Genomic DNA, 16,145 nt, shown 5'->3' with positions numbered 1-16,145 from the left:
CTTTGTGTAATATGGAGATTCGTTCTTGTGATATTTTTTCCACTTTTTCGTTTGTCTTTTAACATTACTTTTTGTCATGCAGATGTTTTTCTTCCTTGAGTTCGATAATATTCCTATGGCCTCTAGATTTTGAGTCATAGCTAGAATGGTTTTGCAGTTTGGTGATTAAAGAGGGCTCAGGGTAACATGAGAGAAGGACTTGCATGAGAAGGTATGAGGAAAAGAAAGAAGCGTAGTGATGTTAAGCCCAGGTCTAGGCAGGGGTGATACTTGACTGCAGCAATGACTTTTATATAAATTAACTAGACTTGATTTTTTTTTTTTTTTTAAAGACAATCAGATGTTTTTATTTATTTATCTATTTATGGCTGTGTTGGGTCTTCGTTTCTGTGCAAGGGCTTTCTCTAGTTGTGGCAAGCGGGGGGCCACTCTTCATCGCGATGCGCGGGCCTCTCCCGCTGCGGAGCACAGGCTCCAGATGCGCAGGCTCAATAGTTGTGGCGCACGGGCTTAGTTGCTCTGCAGCATGTGGGATCTTCCCAGACCAGGGCTCGAACCCGTGTCCCCTGCATTGACAGGCAGATTCTCAACCACTGCGCCACCAGGGAAGCCCTAGACTTGATTTTTGAAAACACTGTATCCATGTTTTATTTTTATTCTTACTTATGATATCCTAACGTTATTTGTTAATATTTCATCTATAACTCTTGGCTTCGATATCTCCCTAGTTAGAGAGTCTTTTCTATGACTATTTCTTATTAATCAGAAGATATTGGAGAACTACTATATAGTTTTAAAGGATTAATTTTAAACCACATTTTTGACCTTGCTTAGATCATGATTCAAACAACCTACTGTAAAATAACATTTCAGGGACAGTTGGTATAATTTGAAAGTGGACTGGATATTAGTTTGGATTAAGGCACATTATTTTGTTAGGCAAGATAATGCCGTGGTGGTTATGTTATTTTTTAAATAGACTTTATTAGTTAGAGATGTATACTGACATATTTAGGGGTAAAATGTTATAAGGGATTTGCTTTAAAACATTTCAGGAAAAAGAGTGGTGGGTGGGCGGGCGGATAGGGTATAGATGTAACCATATTGATAAAATATTGTTGAAACTAAGTGGTGGATAAGGGGGTCTATTATTCTCTTCTTTCTACTTTTTGTTTATGTTTGAAATTTTCCATATTGAAAAGTTTAAAAAGACTAAATATAAACTTAACATAGAGTTATTGCAGAAAACTGAAAAATGGACAAAGGCTAACAGGAAAAAAAGAACGTAATCCCACGAGCCAGACATATCTGCTGTTAACATTTATATCCTTCTGGTCTTTTTACCTTGTATAAATGTGTACATACACATTAATTAAAAAAAAAAAGAATGTTGAGGTCATTCAGTACCTAAATTTTCCAACTGACAGGTATGTTAACCTTTCAGTGTATCATGAATAGTCATAGTCCTCATCGTCATTTTGGTGGTTCCTTAGCATCTCAGTATACAGACGAATTACAGATTATTTAGTTGTTTCACTGTTGCTGGGCTTTTAGGCGTTTTCTTATTTTTCACCACCATGAACATGAGTATCCTTACGGGTAAATGATTGTTCATATCCATATACAGATCTTTAGCCCTCGTTCCTAGAAGTGGAATCGTTGGGTTGCAGGGTACGTACAGGGTACAATCGGATACAAATTTCAAGTGACCCTTCAGAAAGGTGGTACCATGTTGTACCTGCACCAGCAGTAAGTGGGAATGCCTGTTTTTCTGTACTTGCAAGGCCAGAAGACAGACTGGTGCAGAGCAGTAATGAGTACACAGGAGTGATGAAGTGTAATTGCTGTACAGAGGCATCTCTGATAGTTACATTGGGTGCATTATTGCCCGGTGTGGTGGGGAAGGGAGGGTTAGTTGCAGTGGGCATCAGCATGGACACATAGCTTATGTTGTATCAGTGAAGGGGCTGCGGGCTTACGTAGCACCCCAGTGTCTCTGGTCCTTCAGGGGAATCCTTGATCTGGCCCAGAGCCCGTGGCTTCAGGTCAGTAGCGCATATTGTGCCAGTTACTCTCTCATTTCTACATTGTCATGTCTCTTGGGCAGTTTCCATAGATACTTGGGCTGTGTTCCTTAATCTATGTGTCTGTGTAGATAAGATCACCAGGAAGGCCTCCTCATGAATCATCTTTGAAGCCCAGCTTATCTTCCAACACTCTCAGCCTTGTTTCAGTACCTTTGGGTTTATCTTGGTGTTAACACTTTGATAATCAATCTTGTTTATTGCAAAATCTATATAGTGTTTAAAATTTGAGGCTTTCATAAAACGGTTGTTTAACATTTATCCAGGAACTACCAATTTATATTTATGTCAGTGTTCGTGTTCTGTATTCCATATGATTGCCTTGTTCTGTCCCATCAGCCAGTGGTATAGGCTGTCAGAGAACAGGATCCTGAAACTAGCTTTTTGTGTAAGAGACCCTAACTTAATAGTGAGCTTTTCTTTAGAATCTTGGTTCAAGTATAGAGTTTAATGTAGTCAAACAGGTAAGACAGTTAATTCAGAGGCAAATCAACAAGGAACCTAGAAAATAGTAGCCAAAATATAGTATTAAAAATACAGTAGGGCTTCCCAGGTGGCGCAGTGGTTGAGAATCTGCCTGCCAATGCAGGGGACACGGGTTCGAGCCCTGGTCTGGGAAGATCCCACATGCCGCGGAGCACCTAGGCCCGTGAGCCACAACTACTGAGCCTGCGCGTCTGGAGCCTGTGCTCTGCAACAAGAGAGGCCGCGATAGTGAGAGGCCCGCGCACCGCGATGAAGAGTGGCCCCCGCTTGCCGCAACTATAGAAAGCCCTCGCACAGAAACGAAGACCCAACACAGCCAAAAATAAAGAAATAAATTAATTAAAAAAACCCAAAAACAATGATTTTAAAAAAAAATACAATAAAATGCTTCCCACGGTTCTTTTTAAGGAAATTAGGTCCTAATGAACACAGCTTTGAACTTAATTGTCTGTGTGTTATTTTGTAGTAATCAAGCTTTTATCCCTTTGACACATCCCTGAAGGGTGTCTGAAGTCGGCCATCAGAATCGTCAGATACGCTTAGCCCCCATGGGTTTCCCATCTAGCGTGTGAACGTTTGTAAGAGTGAAAGAAATGATTATAAGCACACATACCCCCAGGGTCATTTGTTATTACATCACACAACTGCCTCCTTTTGCAAAGCTTAAAATAAAATGTATAGGAGCCCCCAGATTAGAGAGCTATCACGCAGAGAAGAGTTTATTTTTGTAATCTTTTTTTGGGTGTACTTGATGATTTTTTTTTCTTTTTAAAAATGTAAATTTGGGACCTCCCTGGTGGTGCAGTGGTTAAGAATCCGCCTGCCAATGCAGGGGACACGGGTTCGAGCCCTGGTCTGGGAGGATCCCACGTGCCGCGGAGCAACTAAGCCCGTGTGCCAGAACTACTGAGCCTGTGCTCTAGAGCCTGTGCTCCACAACAAGAGAAGCCACCACAATGAGAAGCCCGCGCGCCGCGACGAAGAGTAGCCCCCACTCAACGCAACTAGAGAAAGCTCATGTGCGGCAACGAAGACCCAATGCAGCCAAAAATAAATTAATTTTTTTAAAAAATGTAAATTTGCCTGAAGTTCTCTTCCAGGGCTTGCCCTGAATCTTCCCCATTTACCCACTGTTTCCGAGCCCTCGCTGTGCACCTGGCTAGACTCTGCCCCATGTGCTAGGGAGGAAGGAACCTACTGTGAGGGGCTGAGATGTATGAGGCCCATTTTCTGCTTAACTCCATTTACACCTCAGAATGATATCGCGGTGTTACTAGTATCTGCATTTTTAAGGAGGGGGAAAAAAGCAGATTTTGAAAAGTTCAGTAGCTTGACCGAGATCTCACAGGGAAGAAGTGGCAGCCGTAGCCTTGACGTCAGGAGCTGTACGTCCCTCTGGAGCAGAGATGTTTGGGGAGCAGCTGGGTACTGGTTGGATTGTGCGAATGTTGAATCTGAGTTTGTGTCAGCGTTTGGAGGAAGCCGGCAATGACAGGTTGCCTTTCAGTCATCATTGTACCAGGGCCAGCCGTAATCAGCGACGCCTCCCCTTGCTCAGTAAAGCTGTATTTTGATTCTTTTTCAGTGTAAGAGAATGGAAATTATAGGGTTCTAAAGAAATTTAAATGGACTAAAAAGGTTTTAGTGCCTTTTATTTCTCCCTATATTAGTTTCCTAACGCTGCTCTAACAAAGTACCAAAAACTAGGTGACTGAGAACAACAGAAATGTATTATCTTACAGTTCTGGAGGCTAGAAGTCTAAAATCAAGGTGTCAGCAGGCTTGGTTTCTCCCCAGGGCTCTGAGAGAGAATCTATTCATTGCCTCTCTCCTACCTTCTGCAGTCTTTGCTCTTCCTTGGCTTGTAGATGCATCACTCTGATCTCTGCCTTCATTTTCACATGGTGTTCTCATGTGTGTGTGTGCGTCTGCTTCCAAATTTCCCCTTTTCATAAAGACACCAGTGATACTGGATTATGGCCTCATTTAAAATTCAACCCATTGTGCTGTCAGTATTCATAGTGCCAATATGGTCCTCCTGTGCTTGACCTGAAGACAGGATTGGATTCTCCATTGTCCAGATGCTCCAGGGCCTCAATGTTGCTTTCTTGATTTTGGGGTCAGTTGACAGAACTACCCACAGCCAAGTCTCTGCCACCCGAGCAGGCTAGGGTGGGGAAAAAAAGAGGTTCTGAGCTTTTTATTACTTTATTACTTGGTGCAAAAATTATAAGCCCTTCGTGACATCCAGCAATTGTTTTCCATTATTTGAGACATTGAGGGGTACTCTTCATCTTATTCTTTTGTATCAGCAAAGCAAGAACACGAGCATGCGTTCTAAACAAAGAGCAGCTTTCAAGTAGGGAATTTGTGGTCTTCCAAGTTACCCCTTCTCTGGGAAGCATCCTTTGCTGGAGAACAATAGACATTAGTCACAGTCTGTTAATTCCCCCTCTTTCCCAAGAGGAGGAGATTGCGTCCACAGCACTGTTGGGGAGTTTCAGAGCCTATGTAAGAGTTTTCCATAAGGAGCTTCTGTAACACCAAAGGAGGCGTTCTAGGCGACCTCAAGAAGGGGGTCTCTTTGTTTATCCAGGCCTTCGCCCTCCCCACCCCCACCAAAGTATTACTTCCCTTGGGGCCAGGGAGTGAGTGGCAGGTCTGTGGGAAGAGCCATTCTCACTGCGCGTGTGTGTCGTGCAGACACCAGCTGGAGATGCCGGGACATTACTCTCATCTGGCGGCATTCTACGAGGACAAGAAGGGGGTGCTCCACGCCGGTCCGGGGAGCGGTGGCAGCCTGCCCCCTGTCTACTGGCTGCCTTCCATCCACCGATACATGTACCCCGAGATGAAGGTAGGTCAGCCAAACTCTCACACAGCCCGGGACTTAGGTCTGGGGACAGCAGTTGTTGATTATTGTTTTAATGAATAAGGCTGATGCCCGAAGTCTGCTTTTGATAGAATAGGATTGTAACCTAAGCATTTGATTCTTTTAAAACATAAGGCAAGTTATCTTAAACTAATATGCTTTCTAATACTTCTATAATCATGGTGCAAAGCCATATTGATAGGCCAGTTGTGGTGGACTCCAGTGGGGATGAGGTGGACTTGATTCTAGTGATTGCTTCAGGTAGTTTAAAGGCAGACATTTGAACTAAAGATGAAGAGTTTGAGCAGTTAAGATATTTCTTAGTTACAGTAGTTTTGGTATTCCTTTATTGTGTATTTTTTTCTGAAGTACTTTGTAAATACTAGAATATGTTTATTTACCATTAACAAAACACCCAGCCAAGTGTTAGGCGTTGGGAAGGTACAAAGATCACTCCTCCTCCTCCTCCTTTTTCCCCCATGCCCCCTCCTCCATCGTCCTCTTCCTCCTTCCCATCTCCCGTCCCCTACAGGTGGTCGCAAGATACTTCAGTGGAAATTTCAGGCTCCCTGGTAGAGAAATTATGCCATGAGTTCTAGAGAACTCTGGGAAGGCATCTTGGAAGAGGAGTTGGTCCTTGAAGTATTTGGCTGGGGGAAAGTGAGGGAAGCTAGTTCCAGACTGAGGGAAGGCATGAGCAACAGTGGGGACCATGGTCCATCACTTTGTCAGCACCTTCTGTGAGTTAGACATTCTGCTGGCTATTTATCAGTACCTGTTGCAGCACTCTTTAAAGTGGATTTTTTTTTTTTTTTTTTTTTTTACAGATAAACCAGTTGAGGTTTATAAAGGTTCAGTGACTTGGTTAAGGCCTTATAGCTAGTAGGAGATAAAGCCAGGATGTAAACACAGGCCTGATGCCAAGGCCAGTGCTCACTCCTTACCCCGCTCCACTGCCTTTGTGAGGTCGTGGGCGTGGGAAAGCACAGGGCAAGTTCATGGGATGTGAGCAGAATAGTTTGACTGGGACTGAATTTCAACGTCAGCTGGCCAGGAGAGAAAGGATTGGAACAATAGGTTGGAATCAGATTGTAGAGAATCTTAGATACTAGACCATGGAATTTGAACCTGAATAAGTACCAGTTAGGGTCTTGTTAGGAAAACACAAACTATGTCAGATATGTCAATACAGGGAATTGGTAATACAGGAATTGGAAAACCAAAAGCACAGAAAGGTAACAAGATAACCTAAACACTAGAAATACAGACAGTGGCTACCACCTTATATTAGTTTTATCTGTTGCTGCATCACAAATTGCCCCCAAATTAATGGTTTAAAACAGTACATATTTGTTTCTGTGAGTCAGGGATCCAGGCATGGCTTAGCTGGGTCCTCTGCTTCATGGTCTCTCATGAGATTGCAGTCAAGGTTGGGGTCTTATCTGAAGGCTTGACTGGGGAAATATCCACTTCTGAGCTCACGTGGTTGTTGGAAGGATTGAGTTCCTTGAGGGCTGTTGGACTGAGCGCCTTGCGGACTATTTGTTGCCCCCAGTGGGTCTCTCCAACATGATGGCTTGCTTCAACAAAGCCAACAAGTGAAAAAGACTGTTAGCGAGATGCAAGTCATAATCCTTTGTACCTAACCGTGGAAGTCACAGCCCTGCAATGTTGCCGTATTCTGGTGGTTAAAAGCAAGTTACTCAAGAGGAAGAGGGGGTTGCATAAGGCCATAAACACCAATAGGTGGGGGGTGTCCCTGGGGGTTTGGAGGCTGCCTGCCACGTGCTCCCGGGGCTGGAGTAACAAAGAGGGGAAAGTGACATTATCAAAACCGCAGGAGCTGGGGGAGGGGCCCTGCACAGCTGGTGCTCAGACCGCTGGCACTGTGCACCTGCAACGTGTTAAGAAATTTTAAGTATATAGTTCGGTGGATTTTTTACAAAGTGAACACATACATAAAGAAAAATTTCAAATAAGCTTATAAAGTAGAGGTCAGATTTAAGACTGTTACAGAGGAAAAAAAAAAAAAAAACCTGGAAAGTGAGAGGAAGGCAGGATCGCAGTCTCTCTGAGAGGCCCAACAGTGGCTGGTAAATGTTCCCCCAGGGAAATGGGAAAGTGGGAGAGAGACAGAAATGGGGGGACTGAGCCCCAGGAGCAGGTGAATTTCCTAGGGGGATACAGGTGAAAGGTGAGGGACAAAGCGTGAACCCCGAGGGGCCTGCCAGCAATGGTGAAGGAACAGGAAGAGGAGAGCGTACCTGGCATGAAAGGGCAGAGGGAAAACAGAGGTGGGAACTGTGCAAGTCAAGAGAAGAAGCTACAAGGCCGCGAGAAGGGAAATAAATGGCTTGGAGCGAAAGCAGGAGAAATGTCAGTGGCGCTGTGCAGCTGGACAGGAGAAGGGTCGAGGCGCAGCCTGCGGGGCCGCCTCTCTCCGAAGTGAGGAGGGCCCCTCGCCGGGCCCAGGAGGGGCTGCTTCTCGTACCTGCAGGCCTCCGCACGCCCTCCTGCAGTCCCCCGCCCCCCCATCCCCCCCATCGCGGCTCATATCAGCCTGGCCTTTATGGGCTTGTGCACCCGCCTCTGCCGCCAGCCTGTAAACTGTGCCAGGGCAGGGCCTGGCCTTCTGTTCATTGTGGGAACCAGACTGCTTAGCTCAGGGCACAAAGCGAGCGCGTGGGAAATGCTTCTTGCCAGAAGGCACACGTGTCCATGAATGAATGAATAAATAAGTACAGGCAGAATTGAGGACTGATGGTTTGCTCTAGGGTTCTAGGGCCCAGGACACATTTGGACAAAACCCTGCCAGGCCTTCGTGCAGGAGAAGCACACATTTAGGGCGTGAAGATAAGCAGAGTGGGCGCTGAGAAGAACCTGAGGGGCTTTGGCTCTGTTCTGTCTGGTTGGCGGGTGGAGGCCGGCGGGGGCTGAGGTGGAACAGTCAGGAGGAGGGAGGGAAGCAGAGGATGCGAGGCTTTCACGAGAGAGTGTGATTGGAGGCCGTGAGCAGCCGTGGTCTCGCGCTGACCCTCCTCCCGGAGAGTTGGGACGTGGTGGCAAAGGAGTGGCAGAGGGCAGGCGGGGCCCCTCGGGGACAGCCCTTCTGCAGGCATGGGGTGGGGGTTGGTTGTGGTGCGGGGCGATGCCTTGGGTAGGGAAGCCCTTTCCCCGGGTGGCCCCAGAGGAGGCGGGCTGGCAGACCGCTGCGGCCACCCTGGCGCTCGGGTGGCGGTGCCCCAGAGGGCTGCCAGGTGTCACACCCAGGGCGCGGCCTTGGTGCCGGTGGCACCTGCCTCCAGAAGTGCTCTCACCTGCATCCCGAACGGCTGAAGAGCAGTATCACTTCTGACGCTTTAGCATGAAGTGACCTTCCAGAAGGCTCACAAAGCACCTGGCTTGAAGCCTCATGTCTCGTCGGCGACAGTTGTGGCTGCTGCATGTGGCTTTTCCCACGTGCCAAGGGTTCCACACGGTTTTTCTCAAATGGTCCTTCTAGCCATACGAAGGATGCGACAGCAGTCTCCCTATTTTACAGATGAGGAAAGAGAGCCCAAAATGCTGGCTGGCTTTCCCGAGGCTTCCCTGTGAGTAGAGGGCAGAGCAGGACTGGCCTCCAGCTTTCCCTGGGTCAGAGCTCGAGCTCTTGACCCCGGGATGTGCCTTGGCGGCAGGGTCCCGGGAGGCGACCCTCAGGGTTGAGGGCTTCTCGCATCCCACACTGAGAGGAGGCGGGGGTGGGGTTAGGTGCAGGGGCTCGTGTCAGGGAGCCCCGTGGGGTAGCCCGTCATCTGTGCCCGCACGTCACCTCGCACGGGAGCCGGGTGCCTGTACGTTTGGGGTCTCAGCCGGGACTTGCCCGCACGTCACCTCGCACGGGAGCCGGGTCCCTGTACATTTGGGGTCTCACCCGGGACTGTCAGCGCATCCTTTTCTTCCTTCCGGTGCTCAGTCGTGTTGGGAGCTGAACTTTCTCACTGAGGTGTCCGTCACCTCGGAGAGACTCCCCGAAGTTACGTCCAGCTTCGCTTCCTCTGCACCGCTTCCCCCGGGGAAAGTAGTTTAATGATCCCTAAACTCACACTTCGGTGTATCAGGGGAGCTGTTGAATGATGGACCTCTAGTTTAAAGATAAGACTTTGAAAGTGAAAAATACCATTTTACGTGGAAGTAACCGTCCCTTATTGTATCTGTTTGGTGGTACCTTTTTTTTGTTGTCGTTGTTGGCAGGGGAAGGGGTGGTTAGCGCACACCTGTACTGAATAGTTTTCGCAATATTTCTAACAAGTTATTCCCCTCCCACCCCCTTTTAATTTTTTCAGATCACACACCCAGCTGGCTGCATGTCTCAGTTTATTAAGTTCTTTGGGGAGCAGATCCTCATCCTTTGGAAATTTGCCTTACTTCGAAAGCGCATTTTGATATTTTCTCCCCCTCCAGTGGGCGTCGTATGCTATAGAGGTAACTAGAAGCCAAAGTCAGGGACTCTTCCCAAGTTCTCTGCAACAGAAACTGCCCCAGTCTTTCCAGTGTTGACCAAGGCCAGAAGGGATTGAGCCATATCAGGGCCTCAGGGGTTTTAGGCCCGGGAGTGACACAGTTGGATTAGTATTGTAGAATGTGGACTATAATGTAAGATGATCGGGTAACACATCAGTAGTCTGGTGAGGGAGAAGGGTCTGGATTAAAGCAGAGAGGATGGATGCTTGATATGTTTAAGAGAGAAACCTGACAAGGTCTGGCGTCTGGGTGTAAGGTGCTGATGTATGTGAGGTAACGGAGGAAGAATCTAGGATGCCGAGGACGGTGAGGCCACCAGGCGGGGGACCGAGGAGGAGCAGGTGGGGGGCAGCATGACAGAGTTACCTTGGACGTGACGAGTTGCTGCTCTGAGGCCTTCTCGAGCGGTACTCTAGGCACTGCTACAGTTGGGTCAGGACCTTGGGGGACACGCTGGGCCAGAGAGACAGACCTGGGGGTGGCACAGAGGCCGAGCTGATAGCCGGGGGTGGGGGGTGCCGTCATTTTGGGAGAATGTGAGTAGGAGGGACGTGCCAGCGTGTAAGATGCGGGCCTGCGAGGTGAGCCAGTGAAGGCGGAAGGCAGAGGGGGTGTAGGCGTGCAGTCAGAAGAGGGGAGGGGACCAGGAGACGCGGGGCTCGCGGTGGGTAAGAGTTCTGAGAAGGGAGAGGGTCAGCAGCACCAAATGCTAAGCAGGACCTCGAGAGACGAAGACTGAAACGTGTCCGTTGGGTTTGAGCGCCTTGGAGGAGCTGACAGCTCTGAGAAGCCGGCCGGCAGGCTGGGAGGGAGGGGCCGCAGGGGCCCAGGCGGCCTCACCCCCGCTGTCCCCGCAGTGTACTGCTGCTGCTGCCTGGCCAACGTCTCCCTGCCGGGCATCGGGGGCACCGTTCCCGAGTCCAAGCCTTTCTTCTATGTGAACGTGGCCGACATCCAGAGCCTGGAGGTGGAGGTGTCCTACGTGGCCTGTGAGTACGGGGCCTGCCCCATCCTGCCCGCACGTCCCTGGCGGGGTCGCCCGGAGCCCCGATATCCCGACAGGGTCGGGCTGGTTCCCTGTAGGGCCATCCTCCGGGGTCCTGCCGCCTGAACCCCAGCTCCCGCAGGCACCACCGAGAAGATTTTTGAGGAGAAGCGGGAGCTGTACGACGTCTACGTGGACAATCAGAATGTGAAGACGCACCACGACCACCTGCAGCCGCTGCTGAAGATCAACAGTGCCGACCGGGAGAAATACCGGCGGCTCAACGAGCAGAGGTAGATGAGAGCCCGGGGCTGGGGTGCCGCCCTTGTCGGGACAGCCGGGGGACTCGCGTCAAGCCCGCCTGCCGCCCCTTCCCTCTGGGCACATTTCTGCCCCTCTGCCGGGAGCCGGGTTGAGGCATATAGTGATGGGCAGCAGGCATGTGTGGGGTGACTCCTTTCTGGCGGCCTCTGGAACCTGTGAAGCCCGAGGAAGCGTGTGGGTATCAGTGGCGAAATAAATGGCCTCATCACATCATCCCTATTTTATGACAGTTAGGAGAGGTGGTCCCTTGAGTGGGATTACACGGGGTAGAACCAGCCCTGGACTCCAAGCCCTGTTGATCTTTGCTGCTGCCGCTCTCCCTGCCTTTGGACGGGGGCCAGGGTGCGTGTGTCGCTCTGGATCAGCCTCCCCCCTGGGAGGCGGTGGACCGTGCAGATGCCTGGCCGGTGACCTAGCCCATTGGTGGGGTCCTTGTAGCTGCGCCAGAGGCTGACGGTCGTCTCCCCCCCCGGCAGGCAGATGCTGTTGTATTCCCAGGAGGTAGAAGAAGATTATAACCCTTGTGAAGAGGACCTCTTTGTGCTGTAAGTCGGCCCAGGCGGTGGTCGTGGGCCTCCCCGTGGGTCCCTTAACACTAATGGCATTAGCCTGGGTCCCTCCCGTGTTACCTGCTGCAGCCCAAGGATGCCCTTTATTGCCACCAAGGGCACTTCGAGCTGGGCTCCACACAGAGTCAACCTGAGCCCCAAAATGCTGTTAGGGGGACCCAGAAAAGTTAAAGCAGCAGGGGAAGGTTATTAAGAGAAAATGGGAGTCCCCGCAGTTGTCTTCCTGTTGGGCATTTACATCCAGATGTCTGCTGCATAGGAGCTCTGTGTGTCCCTCAGGATGCAGGGACTTCTCATTCCATTGCTTCCTTTGAATAGAGCAGTTCCTTGTACTGAGTATTATGGGATAATCAGAAACTTAACTCTTGAATTGAAAGACATTTCTTTCCTTCAGAGCTGTTGGTGGTCAGGGTGGGAGCCATGGCCTTTATACCTCGTTGCATTGATCTCATTCATAAGCAGCTGTGTGAAATAGTGCTCAGTGATAAGAACAGAATTGTAATTGAACCAGAAACAATTTTCCCAGCTTCCGGCTTGGTCTTCCTACCCCGCCTCCTGGGATGGGGGTGGGGAATAGCACTTGCAGTTAGAAATGTTTCTGGCTTTGACATTGGCTTTGATAATTCAACAAAGGTACAGTACTTTGATTCTAATAAAGTATACTTTCTAATGCATACATGCTGTTTAGCTGTAAAAGTATCTGGGAACTGAGCAGAGAACCAGCAGTCTCATCAAGGCTTGACAGTCTATTGAATCTGAAATTCCAGAGCACCCAGAGCTGCTTTGGGCACTAGGCACCTTGCTCTATGCAACACAGCTGAAAAATCTAGACAGTTAATGCCTTTTCTGACTACAGTTCATATATTCATACAGTACTGTAAGTTTGTGACATTCAAATCATGCTCTTTGCATAATTAAAACAAAAAAAGCAATCGAAAGAACCCAGCTGCGTACAGATGGTGCTGAGCTATGGCGATATCGGTCCCTCCAGGCTGACTCCCCTTCCTCCTTCACTGCCCACTCCAGCACGGCTGGCTTCAGGTTGCCCCGTGCCCGCCCCGGTGCCTCTGAGCTCCACCTTTTCTGTGTGGGTACCTCAGGGGCTGGAGAGCCAATTCAGAGCCCTTCTCTGCCTCTAGGAAGGCTCACCTCCTGCTGCCGGCTCTAATTACCCATCCAGGGCTTTGAAGGTGAATTTCACTTTCTCACATAAAGTCTTGACCTCAGAACTGCATTATCAGTTTTTCTGGTTTTGTTTTCTGTCCTTCTCTTCCCTTTATGACTAAGCAGAAAGAGAGGAACAGAGTTTATGGGGGCCTCTCCCTACAGCTGTGTTTAAACCCCTAGTGACCTCCCTCTCAACAGGAAAATAAATTTTTGGCAGTCAGGCCGTCAGTTGCTTAGAGATTTTGCTCATGATACCATGGTTAACGCCAGTTCTTTGCTGACCTTAGCGGCACTTGAATAACCGTTTAACTTTTATCCTGTTTTCTTCTTTTAAAAGATATGTCTGAGTTTTGAAACCATTTAAAAGTATATCAAGCAAAGCAGTGTAGTTTTGGTTCCCCATGTGCGGCTTACTTGGTGAGCTTTCGTGTCTTTTCTGCCCTCCCTCTCCCACGTCTTGTCTTGTGAATGCAGGTTTTTCCTAGAGCAAAACAATCGGATATTTCAGACTTTGCTGGAGGTGTCCGCCAGTCAAGACAAAACTCTGACAGCTGAGCATGCCCGGGGCATGGGTCTAGACCCCCAAGGAGACCGGAGCTTTCTTATGGACCTGCTGGAGGCCTACGGCATCGATGTCATGTTGGTCATTGACAACCCCTGTTGCCCATAGGAAGGATGAGTTCACCCAGGCCCCAGATGGCCTGATTTTTAATTAAGTTGACACAAAGGAACACTGTTTATACTTCCAACAAATGTAACTTTTGCATCTCCTTCCCTCCCTCCCAAGAGGTAAGATGAGAGCACCTTGGTTTTGTAGGTCGTTGGAAGCTACCACCTTCAGAGCTGCCGCCGGTGTGGTCTTAGGAGTTATCAGAGCAGATGCTCTCATTGCCTTGTTGAGGGACTTGAGGAGATGGGGCGAAGACCGCATATCACCAGGAGCGGGCCGAGCTCTGGAAACGTGGGGCTGGGCTGCTGAGAAAGTCTGTCCAGTCTTTGTCGCTTGACATATCAAGAATAAGAGAACTCTCCAGTGTGGCGTTGGATGTCCACCTGCCCGAAGCAGAAGCTAGACCAGGTGGCTTTTCAAGGTTATTTTAATCAGTTCTGGAAGTCTAGTCTTGGGATCAAATCCCTTTTCCTGTTTATTAGAGTAAATCTGTGTTTTCTCTGTTCACGTAGGTAAGAGACTTCAAAGAGGGACAAAGGATATTTCTGTCACCAAGTATGAGCTTCTCTAAGGACAGATGACTGGGAGAGGTTGCTTCTCAGTCACCTGAGAACTAAAATTTTAGAATGAAGCCTTGAAACCTTTCTCTGAGTGAGTTAATGGCGGCCACTCCACGTAATAGTCCTTTTTCTCTGAATCCCCTCCTCTTGGGACGGGCTGGCAGATTCCTTCAGGCCGATGTTAACAAGAGTGTGTACCAGTTTGGAGCCCTCGTAAACAAACTTCTCTTTAGCAGAGACGACATTTGTCGAGCAAAGTAATTGGGACCAGAGATGTACAGGTTTGTTAGCGAGCAAACGTGGCAGTCCCTCCACCCAGGAAAGTAGTTGGGAACCCTGAGTGTGAGCGATGAGCTCCTCTGCTTTGCTCTGGAACGTTCTGACCTGGGACAGCTCCTGTCGGCCCTGCCTGTTCTCTTTGGCTGGGGCGTTCAGTGGATGCCAGCTTAGGTGAGACAGCCACAGTTTGTTAGCCAGAGAAGCTAGCTCCTGGAGTAGCGTTTAGGCCTTTTGGGTCTGTTTAGGATTTTGACTTGGGATCCTGGGTTGTTGGTGACAAATAACTTCTTGCCCCTCACCATTCCTGCCTGGCTCTGTTATTGGAAAAACCATCAGTATATCCATGTCTGGGACCAAGTTCCAGCCAGGCAAATGTACACAGCAGAGAGAAAAAACTTCCAATTAGATGGATCACATGTCTTATCTCAAGACTAGCTTTATAGGGCTTATTGCTTTATTTAAAAATATTTTCACTGTAGCTCCTTGACATGGAATTCAAGACTAAAGAAATTCACATGTGGAAATGCAAACAGACATTGATTAATCAAGGTAGCATCTTTTATGTAAGTATATAAATAAGTTTGGGCATTGAATTGTAAACTGTACATTTTTCTCCTCTGTGGGTTTAGCCTTCATTTCAGTAATACATATGTTTACAAAAGAAAAAAAGAATCTGTGTTTAGAAGCTGAAGCTTCACTGCCTTTTTCCTGGAAGAGTGACTGTCTCCTCTTGCCCCTGGAGAAGAAGCGGCCTTTCTAACTTGGGTCAAGTTATGGTTACTTTTATACTTTTAGTGGTATCTGAAGGTTCAAGGCTTTCTAAGTTGGGGGTGGGTGGTCAGAAGTAGGGGTGGGCGTAAAAGGGAAGGTCAGATTCTCGTGGAGGACACAGGCAGACCCTCTTTCTGTGCAACTGGGGAATTTGTTGGGAGAATACTCTTTTTAAGCACTTCTGCCCCAGAGGCCTTCTGCGTGTGAACGCTTTTGTTTTTGTGGTATTGTAACTCCAAGCTCAGACGTGCTGATGCAAAGGTAGTAGGATGAAGATGAGATTCCTGTATTTCCCTTTGAATGGTGGGCCCAGGCTTCTGTGCTCCTTTTAGCTCCCTGCCGTCCTAGGCAGCTGTCCATCTGGCATCTCTGTGTGTCCCCCCGATGCTCACGCAGAGGTCTGGGCTGGGGGTGGTCCTGGGAGGGGTGCACCCATGAGGCAGTGCCACTCTGAGGTCATCCGCACCCTGGGCTCGGCTGACCTTGAAGAGGAAACCCAAGAATCGGTTCTTCCCTGCATTGCCAGCTTCCTGGGCGGGTGGCAGGGTGGGGTTGGGGGGCAGGAGTCTGGTGCAGCGCCCTCTGCTGGGCTGGCCAGCGCCCTCTGCTGGGCTGGCCAGCGCGCTCTTGCCCTGTAGTTACCCTCGTCACTGCCTGTGGTCCCCCAAAGATGCAGATGTGGAGCCTCTTGCTTCCGAGGTCAGAGGTCACCGTTTGAAGGCTCCCGCCTTCTCCCTGATCTCTCAGGTGAGCAGTACCCACAGCGTCACTTGCTGCCAGGTCTTGGAAAGGGGACTTCGTTGGTGAGGTACCAGGCAAGACTCCCTGCACAGGGACGGCAGAAGCTAGAAGCCACACAGACCTGCTTTTGTGTC

At 49.0% G+C, this 16,145-nt stretch overlaps 1 protein-coding gene across 10 annotated transcripts in view; it reads left to right on the top strand.

Moving 5' to 3' along the window:
- The window catches only part of DENND11 (DENN domain containing 11), a 59,759-nt gene that overhangs the window by 35,417 nt on the left and 8,197 nt on the right, over window positions 1-16,145 (top strand). For 3 of the 10 annotated variants that reach the window (XM_082400345.1, XM_082400352.1, XM_082400344.1), the window contains 6 exons: window positions 5,274-5,427; window positions 9,768-9,906; window positions 10,803-10,934; window positions 11,073-11,223; window positions 11,731-11,799; window positions 13,465-15,062. In XM_082400345.1, coding sequence (XP_082256471.1) covers window positions 5,274-5,427; window positions 9,768-9,906; window positions 10,803-10,934; window positions 11,073-11,223; window positions 11,731-11,799; window positions 13,465-13,660 — 841 coding nt within the window. In that variant the 3' untranslated portion in view covers window positions 13,661-15,062. The remainder of the gene's footprint in view (window positions 1-5,273; window positions 5,428-9,767; window positions 9,907-10,802; window positions 10,935-11,072; window positions 11,224-11,730; window positions 11,800-13,464; window positions 15,063-16,145) is intronic. The other 7 variants (XM_082400349.1, XM_082400348.1, XM_082400350.1 and 4 more) reach the window with 7 other exon arrangements.

The sequence above is a fragment of the Balaenoptera borealis genome, assembly GCF_965194805.1.
Source record: "Balaenoptera borealis genome assembly, chromosome: 7".
NCBI lineage: Eukaryota > Metazoa > Chordata > Mammalia > Artiodactyla > Balaenopteridae > Balaenoptera > Balaenoptera borealis.
The sequence above is the reverse complement of the archived record's forward strand: the minus strand, read 5'-3'. Positions and strand labels throughout refer to the sequence as shown.